The sequence below is a fragment of the Chiloscyllium punctatum genome, chromosome 24, assembly GCF_047496795.1.
Source record: "Chiloscyllium punctatum isolate Juve2018m chromosome 24, sChiPun1.3, whole genome shotgun sequence".
In the NCBI taxonomy this organism is placed as follows: Eukaryota; Metazoa; Chordata; class Chondrichthyes; order Orectolobiformes; family Hemiscylliidae; genus Chiloscyllium; species Chiloscyllium punctatum.
The window spans coordinates 83,751,941-83,779,861 of record NC_092762.1 but is presented as its reverse complement, the minus strand read 5'-3'; the positions used below and the strand labels follow the sequence as shown (position 1 = coordinate 83,779,861).

The 27,921-nt window shown below is 45.4% G+C and overlaps 1 protein-coding gene across 4 annotated transcripts; it reads right to left on the bottom strand.

The window, feature by feature from the left end:
• Positions 1 to 245: 245 nt before the first annotated feature.
• LOC140494764 (uncharacterized) lies at positions 246 to 27,692 on the bottom strand. 4 transcript variants are annotated; one of them, XM_072594334.1, is made up of 9 exons: positions 27,581 to 27,692; positions 25,024 to 25,176; positions 23,218 to 23,323; positions 20,659 to 20,785; positions 13,350 to 16,673; positions 12,225 to 12,387; positions 5,666 to 5,822; positions 4,364 to 4,493; positions 246 to 2,838 (listed from the first exon to the last, which is right to left on the bottom strand). In XM_072594334.1, exons 1-9 carry the CDS (start codon positions 27,637 to 27,639, stop codon positions 2,666 to 2,668), a joined length of 4,392 nt encoding a protein of 1,463 aa, XP_072450435.1. In that variant the 5' UTR covers positions 27,640 to 27,692; the 3' UTR covers positions 246 to 2,665. The 4 variants fall into 4 exon arrangements, with proteins under 4 accessions (XP_072450435.1, XP_072450436.1, XP_072450437.1 ...); XM_072594335.1 differs by lacking the exon at positions 27,581 to 27,692 and adding an exon at positions 27,272 to 27,380; XM_072594336.1 differs by lacking the exon at positions 23,218 to 23,323.
• Positions 27,693 to 27,921: the final 229 nt, after the last annotated feature.

The window sequence follows — 27,921 nt, the reverse complement described above, 5'->3', positions numbered from 1 at the left end:
TCATACTCACTGAGTTTCACAATGAGGATCTGAAAGCCCCAGAAACAAACACAAGCCAGCGTGTTCCCAAATTCATACAAAATATTTCTCCATTCTTGTGATGTGGGCAGCACATTTATCACAATTGTTCCAAGCCATTGTTCATGTATGCACCGGCTCTCTGAATGAATAACACACCTATTCCTCACCTATAATATCCATCATGTTGTGTATCCTTCCCTTTTAAATAATAATTTAATTCACTCTTGAATGTATCAGCCAAACTTGCCTCTGTAATATTTATTATTTCAGACCAGACTGACATATTCATGTTACAATCTGGTAAAGGACCCATATGTTTCTAATTTGACAAAAACTGAGATCCAGGGGACCGAACAGAACAGAGCCACATGATTCCATGTTTTGGTCAGCAATACTTTACTACACACTGTTGGAACAATATTACAATCTAAAATACATGTGCAATTTAGTTAATACTCTGACATTCAGGCTGTTCCAGTACATAACTTGGCAATGTGAAAATTGTCCAGCTACTTCCCATCAATAAAAGCAGGAAAAATACAACCTGGTAATTTATCGCCCTGCTGAAGCTAGGCAGAAACTCCACTGGCTGCAGTCATACCTTGGCATGTAGGAAGATGCGGTGGTTGTTGGAGGTTAATCATCTCAGCTGCAGGACATCTCTGCAGGAGTTCCTCAGGGTAATGTCCAAGACCCAATGATCTTCAGCTATTTCAATGATCTTCCCTCTTTCATACGGTCAGAAGTGGGGATGTTTGCTGATATTTGCAGAGTGTTCAGCATCATTCGCAACTCCCGAGATTCTGAAGCAGTCCATGTTCAGAACACAAGCTCTGACCAATATCCAGGTTTGAGTTGATAAGTGGCTCAGTGGTTAGCACTACTGCCTCACAGCGCCAGGGACCTGGGTTCAATTCCAGCCTCAGGTGACAGGCTGTGTGGAGTTTGCACATTCTCCCAGTGTCTGCGCAGGTTTCCTCCCACAGTCCAAAGACGTGCAGGTCAGGTGAATTGGCCACGCTAAGTTGCACAGAGTGTTAGGTGCATTAGTCAGAGGGAATGGGTCTGGGTGGGTTACTCTTTGGAGGGTCAGTGTGGACTTGTTGGGCTGAAGGGCCTGTTTCCACACTGTACCGGCTGTGAGACGCTATTCAGCTCACTGCGACTGCTTCTCTTGAGGAGGTTAGAATTAGAGAAAATAGGAGCAGTAGGAGGCCATTCAGCCCCTTGAGCCTGTTTGGCCATTCAACAGGATCATGGCTCTTCTACCACAACCTGCACACTATCCCCAAGGAATGATATAGCACAGAAAATGGCCATTGGGCCCATTAGGTCTCTGTTGGGTCTTTAAAACGAATATGGGATTTAATTAGTCTAATTTCTGAATGGCTTTGGAAGTACTCCCCCTTCAAGTTCTTATGCGAGTACTTCCTCTTGAAAATTATTTTTGGGGCACTACATTTTACCCAGTGTGCAAACATTCATTTTTTTCCCCCCCAAAAAAACCTCTCATTGTTATTTTTATTTGTTGCCAGGTCACAAATCACCAATTTCACTCAATACGATGTCCTGGTCAACCATGGTGAAATTCTCAAAACCTGGTTGAAGCCACCGTCTTTTACATTTATTCATCTTAAAACAAAAATGTCACGAATCCATTTAGGCCTGTTCAGATTGCAGGGAGAAATTATTTGGAGGAGTTAAAGACTCCAATGATGCAAGGGAATGCTCAGACATTTGTACCTGAAACACATGGCAGAAGCTTTTTTTTGCCAGATACCAACACAGCCAGGAACTCCTCAAACACTGCCCTCCGGAGGTCAGCAGAAGAGACCATTTTAAAAACAGCATTAAAAAGACATCTTTAAAAGGGTAGAGTAGGGAAAACTACAGCTTGAACCTAACTCACCATCACAGAGAGCAAGATGAAAAACTTTCAGCTGCTATTTCCCAGGACCAATGTTCCTCAATTGTGGATCATCCAATGAGGGAAGGTCAGGGACATTTCTGCCCCACTCCCTTCGGAGCCTCTGCACACGGAAACCAGGAACTATTTTGACCGCTACAAATTGTTCAAGAGATTGCAAGAATCAGGAAGTTTAGGAAGGTGATAAATACCATTTTTGAATAAAAAGACCAATTGTTCAGAATTTTCTTTTCCCAACAGAGATTGTATCTTTGCAGTTTATACCCTTTTTGGAGATTTGCACTCTTTATAAAAGTTCATCCAACCGAACGCAATGTCTCTTTGCAATGCAATGTTCAAATGCGCCCGCAGGAGGTGCACATGAGCCACTGGGAGGTGACCTTTCTGCCAGTAGTCCCTGCTGCTCTTCTCTGTGGACCTATGGTGTAGAATACCACCTCCTCTTCTAACAGGCACCAATGCCCACAACCTGGAAACAGCACGTGGCAACGCTCACACTACGGTTCTGTGGAACACTGGCACACCAAGTAAAAGGGCTGCACTTTTTGGGAATGCCAATCCACCGAAACCAGGGTGGGCACTGAAACCAACATGGACTACTCGAATGACGAGGGCAGAACAGGGGTGCCATGCGGAAGGTCTCACGATTGGGTGTGTTGGGGTTTGCCGCACGGTGCTGGGGGTTTAGGGGTCGGTCTGAGCCATGCCTGCGGCCGGTCACTGCCCTGTCCGGATATCGGCTGGACGCAGCTGCCGCTCCCCTTCTGCCAGAAAGATCTGCAGCGCCCGGCGGAGCATGTGAACCCCCAGCAGACGCCGTCGCCTCGCTGTCCAGGTCGCAGCAACACCGTAATAATCGCCCCGCTTCTTGTTGGTCAACATCTGCAGGCCTGCAGCGAAGACAGACAAAGAACTCGCAGTTAGCTCCGGCTTTCCAACACCTGCACAGGCCCTTTCCGCCCACTTGCTCAGTCAGAGAGCTTCTTTAGCAAAGCGAAACCCGAGGGGCAGGATTCATAAAGATCTTAAAAAGGTAACAAAAAGGTTTGAAGAGGTAAACATGGAGATAATATTTGCATGTACAGCTAGGAATAGAAGAGGGTAGACAGGCAGGAGGCTGGAAGATTACACGGTGACTCAGTGGATAGCACTGCTGCCTCACAGTGCCAGAGACCTAGGTTCAGCTCCTGCCTCGGGTGACTGTGTGGAGTTTGCACATTCTCCCAGTGTCTGGGTGGGTTTCCTGCCACAAAAGGTGTGCAGGCCAGGTGAAGTGGCCATGCTAAATTGCCCATCGTGATAGATGCATTAGTCAGGGGTAAGTGTAGGAGAATGGGTCTGGGTGGGTTACTCTTTGGAGGGTCGGTGTGGACTTGTTGGGCTGAAGGACCTGTTTCCATACTGTAGGGAATCTAATCTAATCTAAACACAGCAAGTTTGGCAGCAACAGCATGTTCTTCCAGCTTCCTGCCTGTCTGCTTTGGATTGCAGCATCAGTAGATTTTTTTTGTCTTTAGGAATAGAAGAGGGAGCCCTAAATAAAGGTGGAAGGAGCTAAGTATAGTCTTTAAGGATTGGTTGGACATTGTGGTGGTACAAGAGCAGAGTTCAGCATCACCCTGTCCACTGAGGGACAGGCAACAAATGCTGGCCCAGCCACCGATGCCTGTATCACATGAATGAATAAGTAAAAAGATCACCATTAATCAATCATATAAAGAACTCAGCAACAACTTGATCAACAAGGTAAGTTTCTGAAATGAGGAGAGGAAGGTGGAGATGCAGAAAGATTTAGGAAAGCAACTCCAGAGGTTACACTTGGGCAACTGTCAGAACGGCCATTTGCGATGAAAAGGGAGGGTGTGGGAGAAGCCAGAAGGTGGAGATCTGAGTGTGCTGTAGAACTGCAGAAAACGATGGAGGTAGGGAGTGTCAAGGTCACTGTGGGATTCGAAACAAGGAAGAGAATTTGAAAACCAAGGTAAAAACTTAAAATAAAATTGGAGGTGTTGGAAATCTGAAATCAAAAGCAGAAATTGCTAGAGAAACTCAGCAAGTCTGGCAGCATCTCTGGACAGAAAGCAGAGTTAACGCTTAGAGTCCAGCGATCTTTCTTCTCCCAGATCTGCAGAAAGGTCACTGAACTCAAAACATTAACTGAGTTTTTCCAGCAATTTATATTTTTGTTCAAAACCAAGGTGTTGTTTATATGGGAGGCCAGTGAGCACAAAGAGTGACTGATGGGGGACACAGACCAGGTGGGAGTTCAGATGAGGGGAAGTGAGTTTGCATTTACAGAAGGTGAAAGATGAGGAGCCAGCCAGGAGGATAGGAGCGTAGTCAAGTCCAGAGGCAAGGTGGAATTGCATGCTGCGAAATTATAAAGCGTTATATCATCCAGGCAGTCGGACTTACCCATTGCATCTACCATGCACGCCTCCCGGGTGTACGCCTCAACAGGAATAACATTCTGGAAACAATGCAAAGAAATCACCCCGAGGCCATTCTCCCAGATATCCAGAATCTGCTTCAGTTTTGCACTCACCTGAATGCAAGGAGAGTAGAAACACGGAATTAAAAACAGATTAACCTGCAAAATACTGGACAGCAATTCAAAGACCTGGACTAATAACCTGTGGATCACAAATCAAAATCCCTTCCTTGTGGTAAATTGGGAATTTGAAAATAACATACAACAAAACAAATCTGGAAATAAAAAGTCATGCTGCTGCTACTTTGGACAATAGACCATTCAGCCCCTCAAGACAGAGGTGGGAGGTGGAGAGAGAGAGAGAGAGAGAGAGAGAGAGAGGGAGAGGTGGAGAGAGAGAGAGGGAGAGGTAGAGAGAGAGAGAGGGAGAGGTAGAGAGAGAGAGAGGGAGAGAGAGGGAGGGAGACACAGACAGACAGACAGACACACACACACACAGGTGAGAGAGACAGAGACGCACACAGATGCAGGGGTAGGGGAAGACACACACAGGACAGAAATGCACACAGCACGGGGAGGGAGAGAGAGAGAGAGAGAGAGAGAGAGAGAGAGAGAGAGAGAGAGAGAGAGAGAGAGAGAGAGAGAGAGAGAGGAGATAGCGAGACAGAGGTGGGAAATAGAGACAAAGAGAAGCAAAATTGAGAGGTTTCCGAGATAGCTCAGCAACTGAATAGCGCAGACTGCGACAAAAGGCAACAGTCACCTTTTCAATTGGAGAAGTTCCTCTGGCAATATTTACTCCTCAATCAGCACTGCTGAAACAGATTATCCAGTCATGATCACATTGCTGTTTGCAGGATCTTGCTATGTGGAAATTGGCTGCTCAATTTCCTGCTTTACTCCAGCGACTACACTTCAGAGAGGAACTTCACGCGGAGCAAAGCCCTTCTGAAGCACGCCGAGACCACGCCAGGTGCTATATATGCAAGCTCTTTCCTCCCTTTCATATTTGAGTCAGCTGTCAGGCCAGGTCTGGGTGCAATTTGCCCTCAGTGGCCAGCATCAGGACAGGCTGTGATAATTGGGTGTGATAAACATTGGGTGCGATAAACATTGGGTGCAAGTGCCCTGCCTCCCAATCATGTCAAAACTGTTCAACAGCACCTGGGGCGGAAGTCAGGAGCTGGCAAGCTCTCCTCTAACAAAGAAAAGATGCAAACATGTAGACTTCAAGAATGTTACGAGGCTAAATCAAATCGATTGCAGGTCCAGCCTGTCCTGCTTACCTGATTACTGTTTTTAAAATATGTAAGAGCTTCATAGAGGTGACAGTATGGTCTGGAGCGCTTTCCTTTTCCCACATAGAAGATGGAGCTGACAAAGGTGCGGAAACATTCCACAGAGCTCAGAGTGTGACAGCGAACAGGCAGGTTCTTCGTGACCCTGGGAGTTGTTTGAGGAGAGAATGGGGGAGGGAGAGCACGATCAGAAAAGATTAAAAATAACTGGCAATCCAAAGTGGAGAAAGTAGGGACTGCAGATGTTGGAGAGTCCGAGTTGAAGAGTGTGGCACTGAAAAGAACAGCCAGTCAGGGAGCATCTGAGGAGGAGAGTTGATGTTTCAACCTTCCTGATGAAGGGCTTATGCCCAAAACGTCGCCTCTCCTGCTCCTCAAATGTTGCCTGACTGGCTGTGCTTTTCCAGCACCATACTCTTCAACTGGTAACTCAAAAAGGAAAGTTCACCAAACCTTAAATCCCTCAATTGTGAGCAGATGAAAATTTCAAAATGACCAAGTTAAATTGCCCATAGTGTGCAGCGATGTGTAGGTTAGGTGCATTAGTCAGGGGAATTGTAGAGTAATAGTGTAGGAGAATGGGTATGGGTGGGATACTCTTCAGAGGGTCGGTGGGGACTTGTTGGACTAAATAGTCGGTGTCCACACTGTGGGAATTCTATGAAACCAATACTGGCCCAGATCTTCCAATAGGAAGAAGAGCTATTGCAATGAGTTAAAACCCCAGGGGATTGCCCTGGAAATTGGAACATGCCATTACCCAACCTCTGGAATCTTCCGCTCAGTCCCCAACTCTAGATTAGAGTCAGAGACTTTGGAGGGTTCTAACTGACTTTGTTTAACAGTTATCCAGGAAAAATGAGAAGAGTTAAGACCTGCTCCAACTAGTGTGTACTTTTTAAATTGACAGCCCTTACATCCCCTCATAACTCAATGACCTTTCCGACCCAACCACACCCCCTCCACCTACCAAACCCAAACTTCCTCCAAATCACTCTCTCTTGCTGCCCTCTTCCTTGACCCCTTGCAACTCCCCAAGAACCCAACACCTCGTCCCGATCCTGAAGGCCACACCACTTAGCCAGACCCACCTCAAGAGCCCACAATGCCTGTTCCCCATATCCTCAAAACACCACCATTGACCATCACCCTCTGCTTCCCATCTTGAAGCTAACTTCAGTTGCAGTTTTCCAAATTGCCCTGGGTCCTATGGTCTCCTAGCTTCTTAACCAGCCTGCCATGCACGACTTGGCAAAGAGGCTCTTCTGACGTCTATGTAGACTACATAAACTGCACCACCCCCATCCACACACCTTGAAAAATTCTAATTTGACAGACATCATTTTCTCTTACAGAGCCAAGTCCTTGATGAATCCTTGCCTCTTCAAATGGAGATCAATTTTGGTCCTCCGTTTTTCCGAGAGTTTCCTGACTGCCGATGTTAGACTCACAAGTCTGCAGTTTCCTGGCTTATCCCTACTACTTTTCTTGAGTAATAGACCTTAATCAGGCCACTCAGCCCGCTGGTTCCGCTCGGTCATTCGACCATGGTGTTCATGTTTCTCAACCCCATTCTCCTGCCTTGATCCTCTTATCAATCAAGGACCCATCTCTGTCTTCAATACACTCAAAGGCTTGGTTTTCACAGACTTCTTGGTAAGGAGTTCCACAGATTCACCATGCACCAGCTGAAGAAATTCCTCCATCTCAGTTCTACAGGAAAGTCCCTTCATTCTTGTGCCCTCAGGGCCTCGTCTCTCCTACTAGTGGAAACATTTTCTCCATGTCCACTCTATCCAGGCCTCTCAGTACTCTAGAAGTTTCAATGAGATCCCCCTCTCATCCTTCTAAACTCCATAGAGTACAGACACAGAGACCTCATCCACCCCTCACAATGACAACCCTTTCATTCCCAGGATCATTATGAACCTACTCCAGACCCCCTCCAATGCCAGCATTGCTGACAATATTCAAAACGCCGATACAACCTCAGCTGCTACACATCTCTGCGCTGAATTTGAAAACCGTCTGATCCCCTTCAGTGGTCTCCCTAACTTGGGTTATAGCTCAGCTGGGCCAGGGAATTTACCCACCTTCAAGCTGACTAAAACCACTATTACCTGTTCCCTCTCAATTAACATTTGTTCAAGTGTACCTACATCATCCTTCTCTAGCATGAGCACAGATGCAGCGTACTCATTTAAAACCTCACCTACACCTTCGAACTCCACACACAAGATTGCCACTTTGGTCCCTACTCTCTCTCTGGTTATCTTCTTATTCCCTAATAGATTTATAAACTGCATTTGGATTTTCCTTAATTTTACACACCAGTATTTTATCATGCCCCTCTTAACTCTCCTAATTTCTTCTTTAAGTCAATGCTCTGCACTTTCTATTCTCCCCTGGGGCATCTGCCGCCCTGACCCTCAGGTATCTGCAAGAAGCTTCCTCCTTTTCCCCGTATCCAATAATCCAGTAGATCCCTTGGCATCCAGGGTTCCCTGGACTTGCTGGTCTCTCCCTCCAGCGTTATGGGAACATGTAGACTCCACACTCTCACTCTCTCCTTTCTGAAAGGCTGCCACTGCTGGGATGGAGATGTAATAAGTGGTTACTCTCAGTCCACTTTAGTCCGATCCTGTCTCACCACGTTCAAATCAGCCTTCCCACAGTTCAGAACCTTTACTCTGGTTCATCTTTTGTCCTTCACTGTAACTATTTCAAATCTGACCAAGTTCTGGTCATATTACTAAAATGCTCCCCCATTGACACTTCGACCAGTTGCACAGCTTCATTCCGTGAAAATAGTTCCAGCACTGGCCCCTCTCTTGTAGGACCTCCTATGGCATAGAAAGTACTCCTGGACACCTTTTTAAAATTTCTATCATCTTTAAGCCTTTCACTCTTACCTGAGGTAAAAACAATGACTGCAGACACTGGAAAGCAAATACAGGATTAGTGGTGCTGGAAGAGCACAGCAGTTCAGGCAGCATCCAACGAGCAGCGAAATCAACATTTCGGGCAAAAGCCCTTCATCAGGAATAAGCAATATTCCTGATGAAGGGCTTTTGCCCGAAACGTCGATTTCGCTGCTCGTTGGATGCTGCCTGAACTGCTGTGCTCTTCCAGCACCACTAATCCAGTATTTTCACTCGTACCTGTCTATCCCAGTTAATATGGGGGAAGTTGAGACCAACTATTTTTACTACACTTTGAAATTTGACTACATCTTTGTCCTTCTACCTCTCCCGAATTGTTTGGGGGTTGATAGCAATCTGACTGCACATTTTCATTTCTAAGTTCTACCTACACAGCCTCGGGTGACTGTCTACATGGAGTATGCGTATTCTCCCTGTATCTGCATAGGTTTCCTCCGGGGGCTCCGGTTTCCTCCCACAATCCAAAGGTGCGCAGGTCAGGTGAACCGGCCGTGCTAAATTGTCCAGTGTTCAGGAATGGGTAGGTTGGGTGCATTAGTCAGGGGTTAAATGTAGGCAATGGGTCTGGGTAGGTTACTCTTCAGAGGGTCGGTGTGGACTTGTTGGGCTGAAGGGTCTCTTTCCACACTGCACAGATTCTATGATCTCTAAGGCCTCATTTGAGGATACTTATTAGGTATTTTCCTTGCTTATTATAGTAATTTACTATTTAATACTAACTCGCCTGAAGCGTTTATATCCAAGAATCATAAGCTGACAATCCTACTTCCTAAACCATGTCTCTGTAATCACAATGATAACATATGTGTGTTAATCTACACCCTCAATACATCTGTCTTACAATACTCATTGCATTAGGATAAATACCATCTCGTTTTACACTTTTAACTTTTGATTATCTTTGCCCTGCCTTCTAGACGGAATTGATTTTTCTTCCATATTGTCCTGTGCATCACCTCCGACTGTACTTCAGTCCACATTCCACCCATCTGCTGAATTAGTTTAAACTCTCAGTAATAGCATGAGCCCCAAACTCATCCACACTGATCTCATTCCAGTCCAGGCAAATCCTATCAGACTTGAGCAGGTCCCGGCAAATTAAAGGAGGACGTAATAGGGAGAGGCTGAGCACTTTAGAGAGGAAACATCAGAGCTTGGGGGGTATTGGCAATCATACTTTCAGCCGCCAATGATATTGTGATCAAAATCAGGGATGCGAAACTTCAGTTGCATGGATCACCTGGAGAAGGTGAATTCTTCGGTAAAAAGTTGAAAGGAAATTAAATGAAGTGTTCCAAACCAAGAGAGTTCAAGAATGAGAGAAACATTTCACTGGTGGAAGAGCCAAAAACCAGAGGATGGTGGATTTGGATGTAACTGGGAAGAAACATGGACAAGAGGGAAAATAGTTGAGTGGTTAGGATCCGGAATGCCCTGCAAGGAATGTAGGAGGGGTGGATTCAATTTTGGCTTTCATTTTGGGATTGGATTGTTTCCTGAAGATGAAAACTGTATATATATATATTTAGAGAGAACACAAGCTGGGCAAGTTGTTCTTGCAGCACACAGCACAATGGTGTGAATGGCTTTCTTCCGTGATTTAACTCATTGGGCTGATGTAATGTCAAAAGATTAAATTGGACTATCTCTCTGGACATAAATGTAATATTAAAGGGTTACTAAACTGCACTGACTGAACATTCTGGAAGTGGGTGGGGATGACATTCATGCAGGAATGTGAAAGACTGCAACCCATTTAGACAATAACTTGCTACTACTCTCCTACATTATCAAATTAAACTATCATTCAGCCCCTTCCATTCAGAAATGCTTTCACAGCCATTCCCCCGAAGCTAGGACATTTCACACCTACATTGTCTTGGGGAGTCACAGAGTCAGGAAATCGGCTACATAAAGATTTCCCAGGATTAGGGCATTTACATTTCCTTTATCTCCGAGGATGATCTCATCCTACCATTGTACATGGGTTAAGACGTGGTTATTGGTGGGGGGGTGGGGGCTGATTGGCCAGATATCTGTGAACATTACCAACTGACCTGTATAAAGGGGATGTGTTTCCAATGCTCAGGCCCTCTTTTGACTCGACTTTGCACGCCTGCGAGGAGGGGAGGGGGGGGTCAAAGGGGGTCACCAAGCTTATACAGGCTTTAACAAACTTTAACTGTTTGCAGAAGTTGGTGTGTGCGAGTTGCATCTCATGTGTGAAACCTCGGGAAAAGAACCTCACACTGACTATCATCCTGTCTGAGATCAGTAAACCCACCATAGATTAGGTACAGGATTTGGGAATCCATGGTTGTAGTTCCTGGACCCAGAACATAGCAGAGAAGCCAGAAGACAGGCCAAGAAAACTACAGCCTCAAATATATCAAATCATGGCCAGGGGCTAAGGGATGCAGGGGGCTTTCACCTGAACCACATCTTGTAAATGAAACACTCATCCCAAGGAGTGCCTTCTGAATGATCTTAAGTCATCTTCATTCAGATTCAAATGAGTTCGGAGGTTGGAGCTGAGATCCCCAGACTGTATAGCAGAAGCTTACTTTGAATCTAACCCTGTGTTGTCACTATACTCAGAGTTAGGGAGGGACAGTTTTGAGGCAGTTTTACTTTCATTCTGAAAGATTAGAGGTAGCTTTACTCAGCATCTAACCACGTACTGTCCCCACACTGGGAAAGTTGGATAGGGACAATGTTGAGACAACTTTACAGAAGGAGAAAGTGAGGACTGCAGATGCTGGAGATCAGAGCTGAAAATGTGTTGCTGGAAAAGCGCAGCAGGTCAGGCAGCATCCAAGGAGCAGGAGAATCGACGTTTCGGGAATGAGCCCTTCTTCAGGAATGAGGAAAGTGGGTCCAGCAGGCTAAGATAAAAGGTATGGAGGAGGGACTTGGGGGAGGGGCATTGGAAATGCAATAGGTGGAAGGAGGTCAAGGTGAGGGTGATAGGCTGGAGTGGGGGTGGGGGCGGAGAGGTCAGGAAGGAGATTGCAGGTTAGGAAGGTGGTGCTGAGTTCGAGGGATTTGACTGAGACAAGGTGGGGGAGGGGAAATGAGGAAACTGGAGAAATCAGAGTTCATCCCTTGTGGTTGGAGGGTTTCTAGGCGGAAGATGAAGAATGCCTCATCTTTACAGAATACAGGGAACATTATCTTTGTAGCTAACTCAGTTGTGCTGACAGTGTTTGATGGAACAGTGGTGAGGGGATTTATTTTCAGTTCAGAAGAGAAAAGCAAGCTCTAGATTTTCCGAGCTACCATCAGTTCTGAGGAAGGGTCACTTGACCAGAAATGGTAACTCTGATTTCTCTCCACAGATGTTGCCAGACCTGCTGAGCTTTTCCAGCAACTTCTATTTTTCTAAGCTCTACTTTCAGTTTAGAAGAATCTAATCCTGTGCAGTACCTGGACTCGGAGCGTTTGAGGGGGACAGTGTAGAGGGCACTTTACTCTATCTGACCGTGTGCTGTCCCTGTCCTGGGAGAGTTGATGCCAACAACAGGCCCCTGATGTGGGGCTGCTCTATCCCGAAGCCTAGAACTTGTTAAACTTGATTTTAAGTTGAAGACTATGAAAGACTGTACCTGGGATCAAGGAGCAAGTAATTGAAGCTGGATTTGAGGAGGCCCTCCCTCCATTTCCGGTTCTGGTCTGGCTGCTCAAATTGCTGTACTAGAGCTAGTTCATCCTGACTGCAATCCGGGAAGATAAACATTTCCAAACTCTGACACAGCTCTGGACTGTAACCTGGATAACAGAAACAAAACCAGTCAGCAGAGAGAAACTGGTCTGATAATTGCCTGAAACAAAATCTCCTTTACAGGTACAGAACTGGATTTAACGTAATTGACAGAAGGATTAGGAAAGACTACAGAGATTTATTTATTTTTTTCACCCAATGGTGTGGGGATCTGGAACTGAAGGGATGGTCTGGACTGTGTCATCATATTTTTTAAAAAAAACTGATTTGCATTGGTAAGCGATGTAACAAACAATTTTACTGACTTAGATCTGGATGATGAAATTATACGACATTAGCTTCCAACAGGCACATGCACAATGGGCTGAATGGCCTTGTTCTGTACTGCGAATCTTTCGAAAAAGCAATTTTTGAAGCAGAAAGACGTCGCATTGACAGAAGGCCAGCTCCATCTTATACACCCATTGAATTTCTTACACACCAAAAAGGAATAATTTTACAGTCAATTAAATAAAATTCACCTTTCTACTTTCACTGTTGCCACGTTGGAAACAGCAGTCAATTTGTGCTCAGTGACAATAACCAGTTAATGTGCCTTTATAAAAATAAAAAAAAAGTGATATGGGTTGAGGGATAAATGCTAGTGAAAACTCCCTGGCTGTGCCTGTGGGATCTATCTTTATGTTCACATGAGAGCGCTGATCGGCCTCAGTTTAGTATTTCATCTGACAGTGTGGTCACTCCTTCAGGACTCTCTCAAGGAGAGGCCGCTGGGATTTGGTGCTCACATGTTAAGAAAGGGATGCGGTTCCAGCGGACTGTGGGGGTGAGTATGCGATCCAGGACAGCACGTCTATGCAACTCTGTACAATGGGCTTGCTGTGTTTCTGTTGGGCAATTTAGAAAGACTCTGAATGCAAAGCTTAGACCTTAGCAATGATCCTCAGTCACAACAATAGTCATGATCAGAATTTCAAACCAACAGGGAAGGTTTGAGCCCCCAACTTACTTGCAGACTGTTCTGGCTTCCTGGGCAAGGGCTCCTTTCTGATCTTGTTCAGAGAATGCAGATAAACCTTCCTGGTGAAGTCTGTCACAGGGCCAGGGTCTTCTCCATAGTCTTTGAGCTGCCTTCGGATCTGACTGTTGGACAGGAGTAGGAGGCTGGGAGACAACGTTGGCTGCTCATTTTCTTTCTCCTCAGGACACAGCGCACCACCGCCCTTGTAGGCCCTCCAGTCGTAGATGACGGTGTCCTCAGAGCCTGAGGTGCTCAGGTTCTCCGCGCTCACGTCTGTGCAAGGGTAACGGCGTTCTATGAACGTGTGGCCCTCCTCGGTGTCAGTGTACAGATATTCCACCATTTCACCCTCATGACCGTTAACCGGACGGCCACCGGGAGACAGCTGCAGCTCCAGGTCGCCAGAGGGGCTTTGCCATTCCTCGTTGTGGTTTGGTATTTTTGAAAGACGCTGTGTGGCAGGCCACTTGGAGAAGCTGCACCTTTGGCCCAGGGTTCCCTGCTGCAAACCCATGTCCTCCAGCCTTGTGCTTTCACACACCTTGCCATCTAAGGAACAGTCACTGCCTTCATCCTCAGGGTCATCAGCTAATGGACACAGAGAGGATGGGTGCGGGAAAGCACGGGACAACTCTGCAGCACCATTCACTCTGTGCCCCTCTTTCAATACTCTCAGCTCACCTGACGAGTCATTATCTTGAGAAGAGTTACGGGACCTCCCTTGGCTGACGTCATCGGCTCTTATGTAGGGCTGAGTGACCACTTGTTGCCCACTGGGTGGACACACACAAACATCTTGGCTGATTCCTCCACACTCAAGGTTTAGGGGACATGGTGCTGCTTGGATTCTGTTACCGCCATTCATTACACTTTTTATCTGGGTAGACTGCTTGTTGCTGTTTGCATCATCCATTGGGGATGGAGTGCGGTCGGGTCCTTTCTCACAGTTAGGATTTGGGAATGGCACAGTGTCAAAATCTGCATTTCCTGGTTCTGAGCACCAAGGGGCCAATGGCTGGACGGTCCCTTTCTCATGATCGTTACATCGAACGAAAGGAACCGTGTCAAAGTCTGCTTCTTCGCCATCCCAAGTGTGAGCAAAGGAGCAAGTTCCATCTTCATCCTCTGTGCCCTGGGAAACAGCAGAGCCGTGGCTGAGAGAGTCCAATGGACTTCTGGCACATACTGCTTGCTGCTTGCGAACTCGGCGAATTCTCCTGGGTGTGACAATGGTTTGCTCAAAGAGTGAGGAATTATAGCTCCTGGATGCGGAGTTGGCCAATCGACTCTTAGTGCGTGGAGTCACAAAAGGTGACAATCCATTGCCGTCGAATTGCAGAGACAGCCCGGTCTCGTTTCCCAACTTGACGCCCTTCAGTAATTTTTCCAACGCTGTGTCACCATCTTCTTTCTCATCCCCAACTGATGAATATCCTTCAGTTACACTCGTTTCAGTTTTGTTTCCCATGCTACTGTTAATGGGAGCAGAACCACTGGGCGATGTTCCCAGGTCGGGTTCATCAGCTGAGACAATGGAAGATGAGGATTTCTTGGTGGATGGCATCAATAAACCTGGAAAATCCTCATCTTCCCTGTGGTCAGCAGGAACCTCTGCCATAAGCAACTCCATTTGCTTCCACTTGTGATTTTGGATGTTTGCACTCTTGGCTGATGATACATCCAGGCTCAGTCTATTTTCATTATGGAGATTCACTGACTGTTTCAGGCTGCTCTGGGCTACAGTTGTCTGTTCCTCATTATTGTTGCTGCTTGTATTTACAGGCTCCGCCTGGGAACTCTGCAGGATGTCACTGTTGCTTGTGTTGGTGACGGTGTCGAGATGACCTTTACCACAGTCACTACACTGCCTTCCAACACATGGAGTGTGACTTTTGGGTCCCTCGCCATTCCTTCGCAAATGACTGTCCTTGTACATTCTTCCAATGAACTGGGAGTCTTTAAAAGGAACAGTCTGTAAATCTCTGGAGTGTACCATCTGGATGCCAACTGCTGTAACGTCACCTGTACATCCTGAAACAGACTCTTCCTGGTTTGGACCTGCCCGAGTTTCCTGGATCAAACAAGATTCTGTGTCTGCCTGAACTCGCTCTGTGCTACATGTCCGTTCACAGCTTCCAAATGCACTGGGGGAACACTCAGACCCACTTTCACAGCTACAGTAGAGGCTGCTTCCCCTGCTGGAAATGGAGATTGAAGCTTTTGAATCACCTCCTTCATGTTGGGCACAGTTGGCACTGGGAGGACACTCATTACCGACTGTCCCCATGGTGCGGCTGAAAGTATCTTCCAAGGGAACGGCAGTGGTTTTATCCAGTTCGTGTTGAGTGGTCGAATGTCTGTGTTCAAAGATGAAAATGTGATCTGGTGAGGTTATGTCAATGCCTTTGCGTCTAGATGGATTTATTAAGAACTCAGAATCACAAAATTCTGTGTGCTTGGCGAGATCAAGCACGGTGCTTGACAGTGATTGGCTGGACTCAGGTCTTTCCTGTAAAGTGCACGTACAATCCAGTTCAGAAAGCCATTCTGTGTTAATGGAAACATCACCATTTTTAAAGACTTGCTTCTCTTTGTGTTGGGACCAGAGAGGTTCAGTTAGGAAGTGCTCGCCTTCTGGGAGAGGATTGGTTGAGCTTCTCAATCTGTTGCTCCCAATTGGACACAGTGGAGAGGTGGACGGAGGCAAAAAGCTCTCATCATCAATGCAAGTGTCCAGCCCGTGGCTCAGAGCTGGAGGTGGCTGGGGAGCAGACATAGGGAAAAAGCTCTCATCATCCTGAAGGGTTAACTCTTGGCCAACTGATGTGTGGTACTCACAGGAGTCAGTTCCAGAACTGTGTTCATGTGAAGCCAGCTTTTCAAACTTTCCATCTGTCCCCACATGGGTACTTGACAACAAACAGTCATCAAGGGTTACTTCCACAGTTGCAATGATGTGATCTTTACCCTTGTCCTCAGCTATACACCTCCGATGCCCTCGTCCCTGTGGCTTCACTGTTCCTGATAGAGACTGGGGCCTCAGTGACTCAGACCAGATTGATGTATCATCCCCTAAACGACTGCTCCTTGGGTTTATTTCCGTTGAGTAGCTGTGTGGTTTTTCACTGATTGCGCTGGGGTCACTGACATTGAGCGCAGACCAGCTGAGAGTTGCGGATCGCTGGGGTCTGTGGACTGGATGTAATTCGTCATTTCTTCCAGGAAGTGCGTCCACTTTGTGTCTTTCGGTGATGCCGAACACAATAGGGTCAGCGAAGAAATGAAATCCGCTGCTGAGTCTTCGATAGGAGACTGCAAGAACCCAGAAAGCAGAACCAAGCAGTTAGTAACACTCAAAATAAACCTGACCCACATACACCAGCATTGATAGGATCAAGAGGAACAGGCTAGTCAGCTCTTTGAATCTGCTCTTCCATCCAATAATAAGATAATAATAAGATCTAACTGTGGCCTTGTCTCCTCCCTGCCCCCTCAGACCCATCCACAATCTCATCACCTCCCCACAACCTGGACTCCCTTCCAGATCAAAACCTGGTCTAATGCAGACATGAATATATTCAATGAGCCAGCCTCCACTGGTCACTGGGGAAGAGCAATCTGGGGAAGAGGTCAGCCACCCTCACAGAAAGCAATCCTTCTCATCGCCGTCTTGAATGGGAGAACCCTTTATTTTTAAATTGAGATAAACAGGGGTGGCATGGTGGCTCAGTGGCTAGCACCGCTGCCTCACAGCACCAGGGACCTGGGTTCGATTCAAGCCTCGGGCAACTGTTTGTGTGGAGCTTGCACATTCTCCCCGTGTCTGCGTGGGTTTCCTCTGGGTACCGCGGTTTCCTCCCACAATCCAAAGATGTGCAGGTTAGGTGAATTAGCCATGCTAAATTGCCCGTAGTGTTCAGGGATGCTTAGGTTAGGTGCATTGGTCAGGGGTAAATATAGGGTAATACTGTAGGGGAACAGGTTTGGGTGGGTGTGGACTTGTTGGGTCGAAGGGCCTGGTTCCATAATGTAGGGATTCTATGATTCTAAAAGATTTCTAATCAGTACAGCAATCAATGGTAAGGAGGAGAGTGCCGTTGAGGATTATCCAATCAGCCACAGTCTCATTGAGAGGCACAGCAGACTCACTGGGCTGAATGGCCTACTTCTGCTCTTATGTCTTATGGCCCAAACTGTCCCAGTTTCTAACGATCTCCACAAGGACAACCACCCTCTTAGCATCTAACGAAACATCAGTACTGCATCAATGTCTTCACCATTTCCTTCTCAAGAAGGGGGAAACACTGGGCGAAGAGAGAATTGAGCTGAGTTTGGACGAGATTTGTTTTCATTGTTCAGCTGGCACTCTTTGAATTTCAAACATTTGATTCAAATCATTTACCTCTGTCAGGAATTAACTGGAGTTCTAAATTCTCCCTGACATTGCTCACTTGATTGAGTTTTCTGAAGAAGTAACAAAAGGGGATTGATGAGGGCAGAGCAGAAGATGTGATCTATATGGACTTCAGTAAGGCATTCGACAAGGTTCCCCATGGGAGACTGATTAGCAAGGTTAGATCTTATGGAATACAGGGAGAACTAGCCATTTGGATACAGAACTGGCTGAAAGGTAGAAGACAGAGTGGTGGGGGAGGGTTGTTTTTCAGACAGGAGGCCTGTGACCAGTGGAGTGCCACAAGGATCGGTGCTGGGTCCTCTACTTTATGTCATTTACATAAAGTTACAGCTGGTAAGTTTGCAGATGTCACCAAAATTGGAGGTGTAGTGGACAGTGAAGATGGATACCTCCGATTACAACAGAATCTTGACCAGATGGGCCAATGGGCTGAGAAGTGGCAGATGGAGTTTAATTCAGATAAACGCAAGGTGCTGCATTTTGGGAAAGCAAATCTTAGCAGGACTGATATACTTAATGTCCTAGGGAGTGTTGCTGAACAAAGAGACCTTGGAGTGCAGGTTCATATCTCCTTGAAAGTAGAGTCACAGGTAGATAGGATAGTCAAGGCGGCATTTGGAATGCTTTCTTTTATTGGTCAGAGTATTGATTACAGGATTTGTGAGGTCATGTTGCAGCTGTACAGGACACGGTTAGGTCACTGTTGGAATATTGCGTTCAATTCTGGTCTCCTTCCTATCAAAAAGATGTTGGGAAACTTGAAAGGGTTCACAAAAGATTGACAAGGATGTTGCCAGGGTTGGAGGATCTGAGCTACAGGGAGAGGCTGAACAGGCTGAGGCTGTTTTCCCTGGAGCATTGGAGGTCGAGGGGTGACCTTATAGAGGTTTACAGAATTATGAGGGGCATGAATAGGGTAAATACACAAAATCTTTTCCCTGGGGTGGGAGAGTCCAGAACTCGAGGGCATAGGTTTAGGGTGAGAGGGGAAAGATATAAAAGAGACCTAAGGGGCAACTTTTTCACACAGAAGGTGGTATGTGTACGGAATGAGCTGCCAGAGGAAGTGGTGGAGGCTGGTACAATTGCAACATTTAAGAGGCATTTGGATGGGTATATGAATAGGAATGGTTTGGAGAGACATGGGCCAGGTGCTGGCAGGTGGGACTAGATTGGGTTGGGGTATCTGGTCGGCATGGACGGGTTGGACCGAAGGGTCTATTTCCATGCTGTACATCTCTATGTTAAATTTGCTACGTAAATGCAAGTTGTTGTTGTTGTAAACCTCATGTCCCTGCTTGTGACAACTGTCTGTGTGGCCCCAGGCCAAAGGAGCCAAAAAGGTGGCTTGCAAACCTCAGCCCAGGAACCCCTCAAGGATCCAGGAGGAAGAGAGAATTTAAGACAATGCCGAGGGCTATTGAAGGGGATAGCAAATGACAGCAGCAGCAAAATAAACGGGGAAATGTTTGAACTTTAAATGTTAAGGGAAAATATTAAAATTAATTCAGTTCAGATGCAAAACAATGATAGTTTGGCACTGTCAGTATTACAGACCATCAAGAATTGCTGTGAAATGTCAGCGTTTCCAAAACAAAAAATAAGATTCTTTCCTTTCATCCAACTGAAATTTTAGATGAAAGGAACTGAAGCCTGTCTGTTGGCTAACGGTCCAAAGAAAATGGGTTTGGTTCATTTTCAGCATGATTCATAGAATCCATAGTGTGGAAACAGGCCATTCGGCCCACAAAGACTATGCCAACTCTCTGAAGAGCATCCCACCCAGACTCACCCCCTTAACCCTATCCCTGCAACCTCTACGGCCACATCCCATAATTCATTTTCAACTTGGCAACCTCACTCAAATAGTAGAGGTATTCAGAAGGAGTAACTTGATAGTATGGGATGAGGCTAGGTTGGAATGGTATAATTTGGTGCAATAGGCATACATTGAGTCTCTGCCAAAATTAAATCCTCCCTCCCTTTCTCCATTAAATTGAATCATACAAAATTCAGAAAATAGTTGGGCAAGGTAGATGCGGCAAGTATGTTTCCCCTCACTGAGGAGCCTGGAACCAGGATCAGAATAAGGGGTAGGCCATTTCAGAACAAGTGTATTTCCTCACTCAATGGGGGGTGAACCTTTGGAATGCTCAGTGGAAGGTCAGGCACGGACAGTGTTCAGAGATAGATACCTTTCTAGATGCTGATGACTTCAACAGATATGGGGATAATTCAGGAAATTGGCAGTGAGGCAAGTGATCAGTCACATGTAGGATGGCAGAACAGGCTCGAGGGGCTGAATGGCCTATTCCTTTCCATATTTTCTTATTTAGGAAAGCCTGAACAGGATGGTGCTCCAGTTTGGAGAAAACAGAGAGATGACCTGATAGCAGTTTTTAAGACCATGGATGGGTTTGATAGGGTAGACATAGAGAAATAGGAGACCCAAACCAGGCAACAAAAGTACAATAAATTAAATAGAGAATTTAGGGGAATCTTGAGAGTTGAGGTCATAGAACAGATGACCTCCGGGATTGGTAGAGGTGAATATCAGAAATAAAACTAGAGAAGACAAGTGGCAGCAAGAAATAGAAGGATATGCTGATGGGGTTAGATAACGCAGGACAGGAGGTGGTACACATGGTGGATCAACACCAGCATGGACCAGTTGGGCAAAATGGCCTATTTCTGTGTTGTAGACTGTTTATGGACCATTATCCTGAATTACTTCGGAAAACAATCATAACCTGAGCAGAGTCTGTTCAGGACAGACTGGGGAATCCACCTCCAGATCGTCTCACACCAAATTATACACATAACCACGGACCATCTGGTAAAGGGTTTGAAAACAATGGTGAAAGAGAATCAGATTCTCACCATATTGGTATGTGGGAGGCTCTTCCTCTGTATTCTCCAGCAGACTGTCACGGTAATACTCTTGGAGAATCTGACAACATTTCACATTTCCTTGCTCCTCAGCAAGATCCTGGGCCCTCAGTCTGTCCTAGACGTTAAATTAAATCAGAGAATGTTGTCAAGGGTTGCATACCTGACAACAGGATACACAAAGAGAGTTCAAAGAAACATTTCAACCCATGTGTTGCAAAATTTTCTGTAGCCGACACTTTCCGATAGGTTTCTTGGAGGGAGATTCTCGTTTCTCCTCTTTTCACGTGAAAAGCTACTTCTTATTTCCAATTTGAACAGACTGAACTCTAATTTTAAGACCATGTACATTTGCTTTGGTTTCCATCATCTGTGGAACTAGCTTCTATGTTCATCTTCTACATTAACTAGACGGCATAGGTTTAAGGTGAGAGGGGAAAGATTTAGAAGGGACCTGAGGGGCAACTTTTTCAGACAGAGGGTGGTGTGTGTATGGAATGAGTTGCCAGAGGAAGTGGTGGAGGCTGGTACAATTAAAACATTTCAAAGGCATCTGGATGGGTATAGGAATAGGAAGCATTTAGAGGGATATGGACCAAATGCTAGCAAATGGGACTAGATTAATTTAGGATAGTTGGTTGGCGTGGACAAGTTGGACCAAAGGGTCTGTTTCCACGCTGTACTGTTCTATGACTCAATTTAACAATTCAACATCTCAAGTAGATGACCTAAACAAATTTCCAATATCGAGTCATTTATCCCATTGCCATTTGTGGGACCTTGCAGTGTGTGCACTGTCTGCAAATGTTCTCAGAATAGAGAATTCTGGGATTTATAAATAGAAGGAGAGTTCAAAAGCAAAGAGCATTGTAGGTGAAACTTCATAAAACACCAGTTCAGCCTCAACTGGAATATTGTGCCGCACTTTTGGAAGGTGGTGAAGGCTTCAGGGAGGGTACAGGAGAGATTTACGAGGATGGTTCAAGGATGAGACATTTCAGAAATTGGTGAAATTGGGGTTGTTTCTTTTCGTGAAAAGCATTTGAACGTAGGCAATAAGACCTCAGAGCAGAAGGCGCCCATTCGGCCCATTGAGTCTACTCCAACATTCAGTGAGGTCATCACTGATCTGATAATCCTGAACTCCACTTTCCTGCCTTATCCCCATAACCCTTGATTCTCTTGCTGAGTTTAAAAAAAAATTGTTTATTTCAACCTTGAACTTACTTCAAAACCCAGCCTCATCAGCACTCTGCAGTAAAGAGTTCCACAGATTCACAAGTCTCAGAGAAGGAATTCCTCCTCACCTCTGTTTTTAAATGTGTGCCTACATGTTCTGAATTATTTCCTCTGGTCTAGGCTCTCCCAAAACGGGGAATCAACCTGTCTGCATCTATCCTGCCCAGCTATCTATGAATCTTTTATAGTTTACGATGAGATTCGGTAGAGACATTGAAAATCAGGAGAGGTCCAGACAGCATACACAGGAAGAAACGTTCCTCATCTTTGGCAGTTGAGAATCCCAAGACACGAAGTCAAGGTGGATTGGGAAAGAACCAAAAGGCAACAAGAGGAAAATTGTGCCGTTCAAGCGAGGTGTTTGAACCTGGGACGCACTGCTTTAAGGAGTGGTGAGTGAGATTCAATCATGGGTTTCAGCTGGGTATTATCTGCACAGAGAAAATTTGCAGAAATAGATTTGCAGGAATAAGGCGGCACGGTGGCTCAGTGGTTAACACTGCTGCTCAATTCCACCCTCAGGCAACTGTCTGTGTGGAGTTTGCACATTCTCCATGTGTCTGCGTGGGTTTCCTCCCACAGTAAAAAGATGTACAGGTTAGGTGGATTGGCCATGCTAAATTGCCCTGTAGTATCAAGGGATCTGCAGATTAGATGGGTTAGCCTTGGGAAATGCAGAGTTATAGGGATTGGGTGGATCTGGGTGGGATACTCTTTGGAGGGCGATGGTGTGTGACCTGCTTCCACTCCATAGGGGTTCTATGAGATGGGGGTGGAACGAGCCAGATTGAGCTTGCAAAAAAAAAAATTTACACGGACACAATGCACTAAATGGTCCCTTTTTGTGGTGTAACACAACGAAATTCTATAAAATACATTTTAGGACTCAAAAATAACTTACTGGCCTTTTCCTATTTCCAACAGCCACAGAAAGTGGTGGAGAATTATAGAACAAAGTGTGCAGATATATCCAAGGTGGATAAATGAACGAGCTGTTAGACTGACCTGATTCCTACTGCTTTTCCACATAGCCCCAACAAGTATTTACTTCATTTCCTTTCAAGCAGCACATTACAGATCATAACAATTTACTGACTTGAATTTCTCATTCCATTTTAGTTCTTTTGTCAATTATCTTGAATGTGTATTCAGCTAAACAAACACCCTGCCAGTGGAAACGGGCATAAACACAAAGTCCTTTCTTCCTTAATGCACAAATGGAGGTTGCGGCTTCCTATATTTAATGGGAAATAGGGAATGTAGAGAGGCCCCACTAGTTTGTGGGGAAGAACAGCTCCTTTACTCAGTTACCTGGTCCTGGAGAGTAGGGTCTGCTCCACTTCTGAGCAACAGTTTCAAACTCTTGACGCAGCCCCAGGAGGCAGCTACATGCAATGGAGTGAGACCATCAGTGGATCTACAGAATTAAAGATAGGCTAAGGATTGAATTTCCAAACTTTGCAATCACGTCAGTTTGCTCACAGTCTGCACTAACACAATACAGTGTCACCAGGCTTTCATTGTACAACATTAGCAGCTACAGGAAAATCTCTGTATAACTCTGGGTTGAAATAATGGTGTATTCATATCATTCATTGCTGACTGTGCAAATAGCAATGGCTAAAATGACTGTACACAGAACAGGTCATACAGTATTAAAATATACTGCAAAACCAATTTAAACAGCAAGGAATTCTGCACAAAGTGATATGATAGTAATAACATATGGACTATTGATATTTATGTCCCATTATTGGATATTACTACCTGGGACTTGCATGGACTGAAAAGGAACACCATGGACTTAAAATGGTCACATCGATCAGCTGACCACAGGTTAGCGAAGCTTCATGAGACAAATGTGGAATAAACAAAACTGTCTGAATCAAAATGAATATTTTATCAAAAGTAATTGAAACCTTTTAAAAAATACATTCACAGGATGTGGGTGTCACTAATTACCTAGGGGTAGTCAAATGTCTGGAGTCACATATAGGCCAGACTGGGTAAGGATGGCAGTTTCCTTCCCTAAAGGATATTAGTAAACCAGATGGGTTTTTCTGACAATCAACAACAGTTTCATGGTCATCATATGTATTGAATTCCAGATATTTATTGAATTTAAATTCTACCATGGCAGGATTTGAACCTGGGTCCCCAGAACATTACCAGAGCCTCTGGTTTAACAGTCTAGCAATTATACCACTAGGCCACACAATGGAGAAACACATCTCCTATGTTGTCTTACACCTAAATGATAAGTCTCATATATTGGAGATGGAAGATCTCAGGTGAAATCATCAAGCTTGGAAATGATTAACTTATATTGAAAAATACAGCAAAAAATAACCAACTGTATTGTAGAGAGCTGTCTTTATAGAGCCGAGGAGGTGGATTTGTAATTGCAACAAACTGGACAATGTGTCCTCTCAGTTTAAGAAAGTGTCCAGAGAGAGTCAATTAAAAAGAAACTTCAGTACAGAGAACACAACTATTTAACCAGAAATACTTGTTACTGCTAATTATAAAAGACACTGATTAAAATCAAGGTGGCACATTAAAAACATGTGCCTCAAGGATCCTAAGGGCTGTAAACAGTATAGTCCTTTCATCTTCCTTTTGTAGTGAACACTTAAACTCTTTTTGACTTTGTACTTGCGAGCATATTTGCTTGATGCCACACCTTTAGTATTTTTCTTAGGGTTAGCTAATAATAAAGTAGTTCCTTTTGTCATTCAAGAACACCCAGCATTTGACTCCTTACCATTCCAGTAGACAGTGGGCTTATCATGTTAGAGAGACATATAGCATCACGGTAAAAGAACTTAAACCTCTGCTGTGACTACTAGAGGTCAAAAAGAAGGGAGTCTTTTCAGCCTCTCTCTCCTGGTCATAACAGGATTAACTCATGCCCTATCTCCACACTATCTATCCATCATCTCCAAGGCACAACTCAGGAGTGTGATGGAATATTCTCCGCTGGCCTTTCAATGGGAAATATTGTAAAAATGTCTTTTTATTGCAGACGGACAGAGAAACAACAGCACATTGAAAATTGACACCTTGCCTCTGTAAGAAAGTCTGCACATTAAGTTACTGCAACAAAATGCCACTAACCTGACATTGGGATTTGCCCCGTGCTGAAGTAGTAGCTTTAAACATCGAATTCCACCTTCTGTGTCCTTCCCAGCTGCTAGGTGTACAGCTGCTACTCCCTCAGGTAAGACCAGGTTGGGGTCAGCCCTCTCCTTCAGCCACCTCTCTAAGGAACTGAGAGGACAGACTAACATTAATGCAATCTAAAGGGCACAAAGGCATCATCAGACAACATTGGAGACATATTTGGAAGATTACGTCAACTACCCTGGACACCCTCAAACTAAGAGCTGGAAAACTCTAAATGTTTGTGGACATCACAGCCAAGTTTCAAATTATCCTCACCTGACACACAATTTGCATTTATATAACACCTTTAAAATAGTAAAACATCCTCAGGTGCTTCACAAAGCATTAGGAACATTTGACACAAAACCATACAAGGAGATAGTTCGGCAGCTGACCTAACATTTGGTAAAAAGGGTAGGTTTTATCATTGAATCCCTACAGTGTTGAAACAGGCCATTTGGCCCAATAAGTCCACACTGACCCTCTGAAGAGTAACCTACCCAGACCCATTCCCCAACTCTATTACTGTACACTTACTGCTGACTAATGCAGCTAACCTACACATCACTGAACACGATGGACAATTTAGCATGGTTAATTCACCTAACCTGCACATCTTTAGATCATGGGAGGAAACCAGAGCACCCAGAGGAAACCCACGCAGACTCAGGGAAAATGTGCAAACTCCACACAGTCACCAGAGGCTGGATTTGAACCTGGGTCCCTGGTGCTGAGAGGCAGCAGTACTAACCACTGAGCTACCATGCTCCAGTATTTCTTGAAAAGAGGCTTACAAGAATAGTTCCAGGGATGGAAAACTTCAGTTATTGGGAAAGGTTGGGATTATTTTCTTTGGAGAGAAGACATTTGAGAGAAATCATAAGGGTTCTGGAAAAAGTGGATAGACAGATTGTTCCCACTTGTCAAAGAACTAAGAACAGAGGATGCAGGTTTAAAATGTTTTGCAAAAGCAGCAAATATAAAGGGGAAAAAAACACTTTTCCACAGTAAAGAGTTAGGGCTTGAAGGGGTTCCATTAGTTGGATGGACAGCTACTTCATGACACAGAGTAATGCTGATAACATGGGTTCAATTTGGGAGAAGATTTGTAGCTCGGGTGATCGCTGTTGTGGTTCTGTTCGCCGAGCTGGGAATTTCATCCCCCGTCTAGGTGACATCCTCAGTGCTTGGGAGCCTCCTGTGAAGCGCTTCTGTGATGTTTCCTACGGCATTTATAGTGATTTGTACCTGCCGCTCCCAGTTGTCAGTTCCAGCTGTCCGGTGCAGTGGCCGGTATATTGGGTCCAGGTCGGTCTGCTTATTGATTGAATCTCTGGTTGAGTGCCATGCCTCTAGGAATTCCCTGGCTGTTCTCTGTTTGGTTTTTAAGTTAGATTAGATTACTTACAGTGTGGAAACAGGCCCTTCGGCCCAACAAGTCCACACCGCCCTGCCGAAGCGCAACCCACCCATACCCCTACATTTACCCCTTACCTAACACTACGGGCAATTTAGATTGGCCAATTCACCTGACCTGCACATCTTTGGACTGTGGGAGGAAACCGGAGCACCCGGAGGAAACCCACGCAGACACGGGGAGAATGTGCAAACTCCACACAGACAGTCGCCTGTCCTATAATAGTAGTGTTGTCCCAGCCGAACTCACCAGGACAAAGGACCCGATACCCAGCATGAGCAAAACCAGTGTAGCGTACAAAATCTACATAGGACAAACAGGAAGACAGCTAACGATCCGCATCCATGAACACCAACTAGCCACGAAACAACACGACCAGCTATCCTTAGTAACTACACATGCAGATGACAAGCAACATGAATTCGACTCGGACAACACTACTTTTATAGGACAAGCCAAACAGAGAACAGCCAGGGAATTCCTAGAGGCATGGCACTCATCCACAGATTCAATCAATAAGCACATCGACCTGGACCCAATATACTGACCACTGCAATGGACAGCTGGAACTGACAACCGGAAGTGGCAGAGACAGGCCACTATAAATGCTGGAGGAAGCATCACAGAAGCGCTTCACAGGAGGCTCCCAAGCACTGAGGATGTCACCTAGACAGGGGACGAAACGTTTGCAACACAAATTCCCAGCTTGGCGAACAGAACCACAACAATGGGTTCAATTTCCATAAAGCTGAGCTCGACACAAGGAGGATTCTGCTTCTCAACCTCTCCATTCACTTGAGGCGTGGTGACCCTCTCCTTCAGTTCTCTCTCTCATGAGAGCAACCCTTTGGGACTGCAGAGACTTTACCATAGAAAGCAGTCTGTGATGGACAATCCCCAACAGCATTGCTGCTCCTGCTAAAATGAAAGGTGGACAATAAATTATAACATTTAAAATATAAAAATACACCCAGGAGCATCCTAACCCAACATCTGCCTCCAGCAAAGAACATGCCCCAACTTGTTAAAATGAAACATGCATGATGAAATGCAACATTTAAATATATAAATACATCGAATGAGTATCCTTACACAGCATCCTCCTCCTCTATAGCCCAGTGTAAGTGCCTTGCCAGCAGATCCCGACTCATCCTTTAGCCCCCAAATTGATACACTCATTACCGACCAGTTACATTCACAAAAGTCCCGTCGCTTCACGCGTTGCCCACACGTCCCACCCACCCCACTCACGGCACCCAATTGGAACGCAGGTTCCCCCAGCAGCGACCTTCGGTTGGCTCCCACGTCTGCCCGTCAGGACGCCCCGCCTCATCCTGGGCCCACCCGCAGCGCTACCATTATCTAAAGGCTGAGGGAGGCAGGCGCGCAAATAATTACTAATAACGAAGTTAAATGAGACACGCATCCATGTT

Excerpts from the sequence above, each read along its gene's own strand:
- LOC140494764 (XM_072594334.1), bottom strand. The coding sequence starts at position 27,639 with ATGAGTCGGGATCTGCTGGCAAGGCACTTACACTGGGCTATAGAGGAG. Across the intron at positions 23,324-25,023 it reads GGGGCAAATCCCAATGTCAG|ATCCACTGATGGTCTCACTC; the intron begins GTTAGTGGCATT and ends TTAATTCTGTAG. Across the intron at positions 2,839-4,363 it reads GTGCATGGTAGATGCAATGG|GCCTGCAGATGTTGACCAAC; the intron begins GTAAGTCCGACT and ends TCTTCGCTGCAG.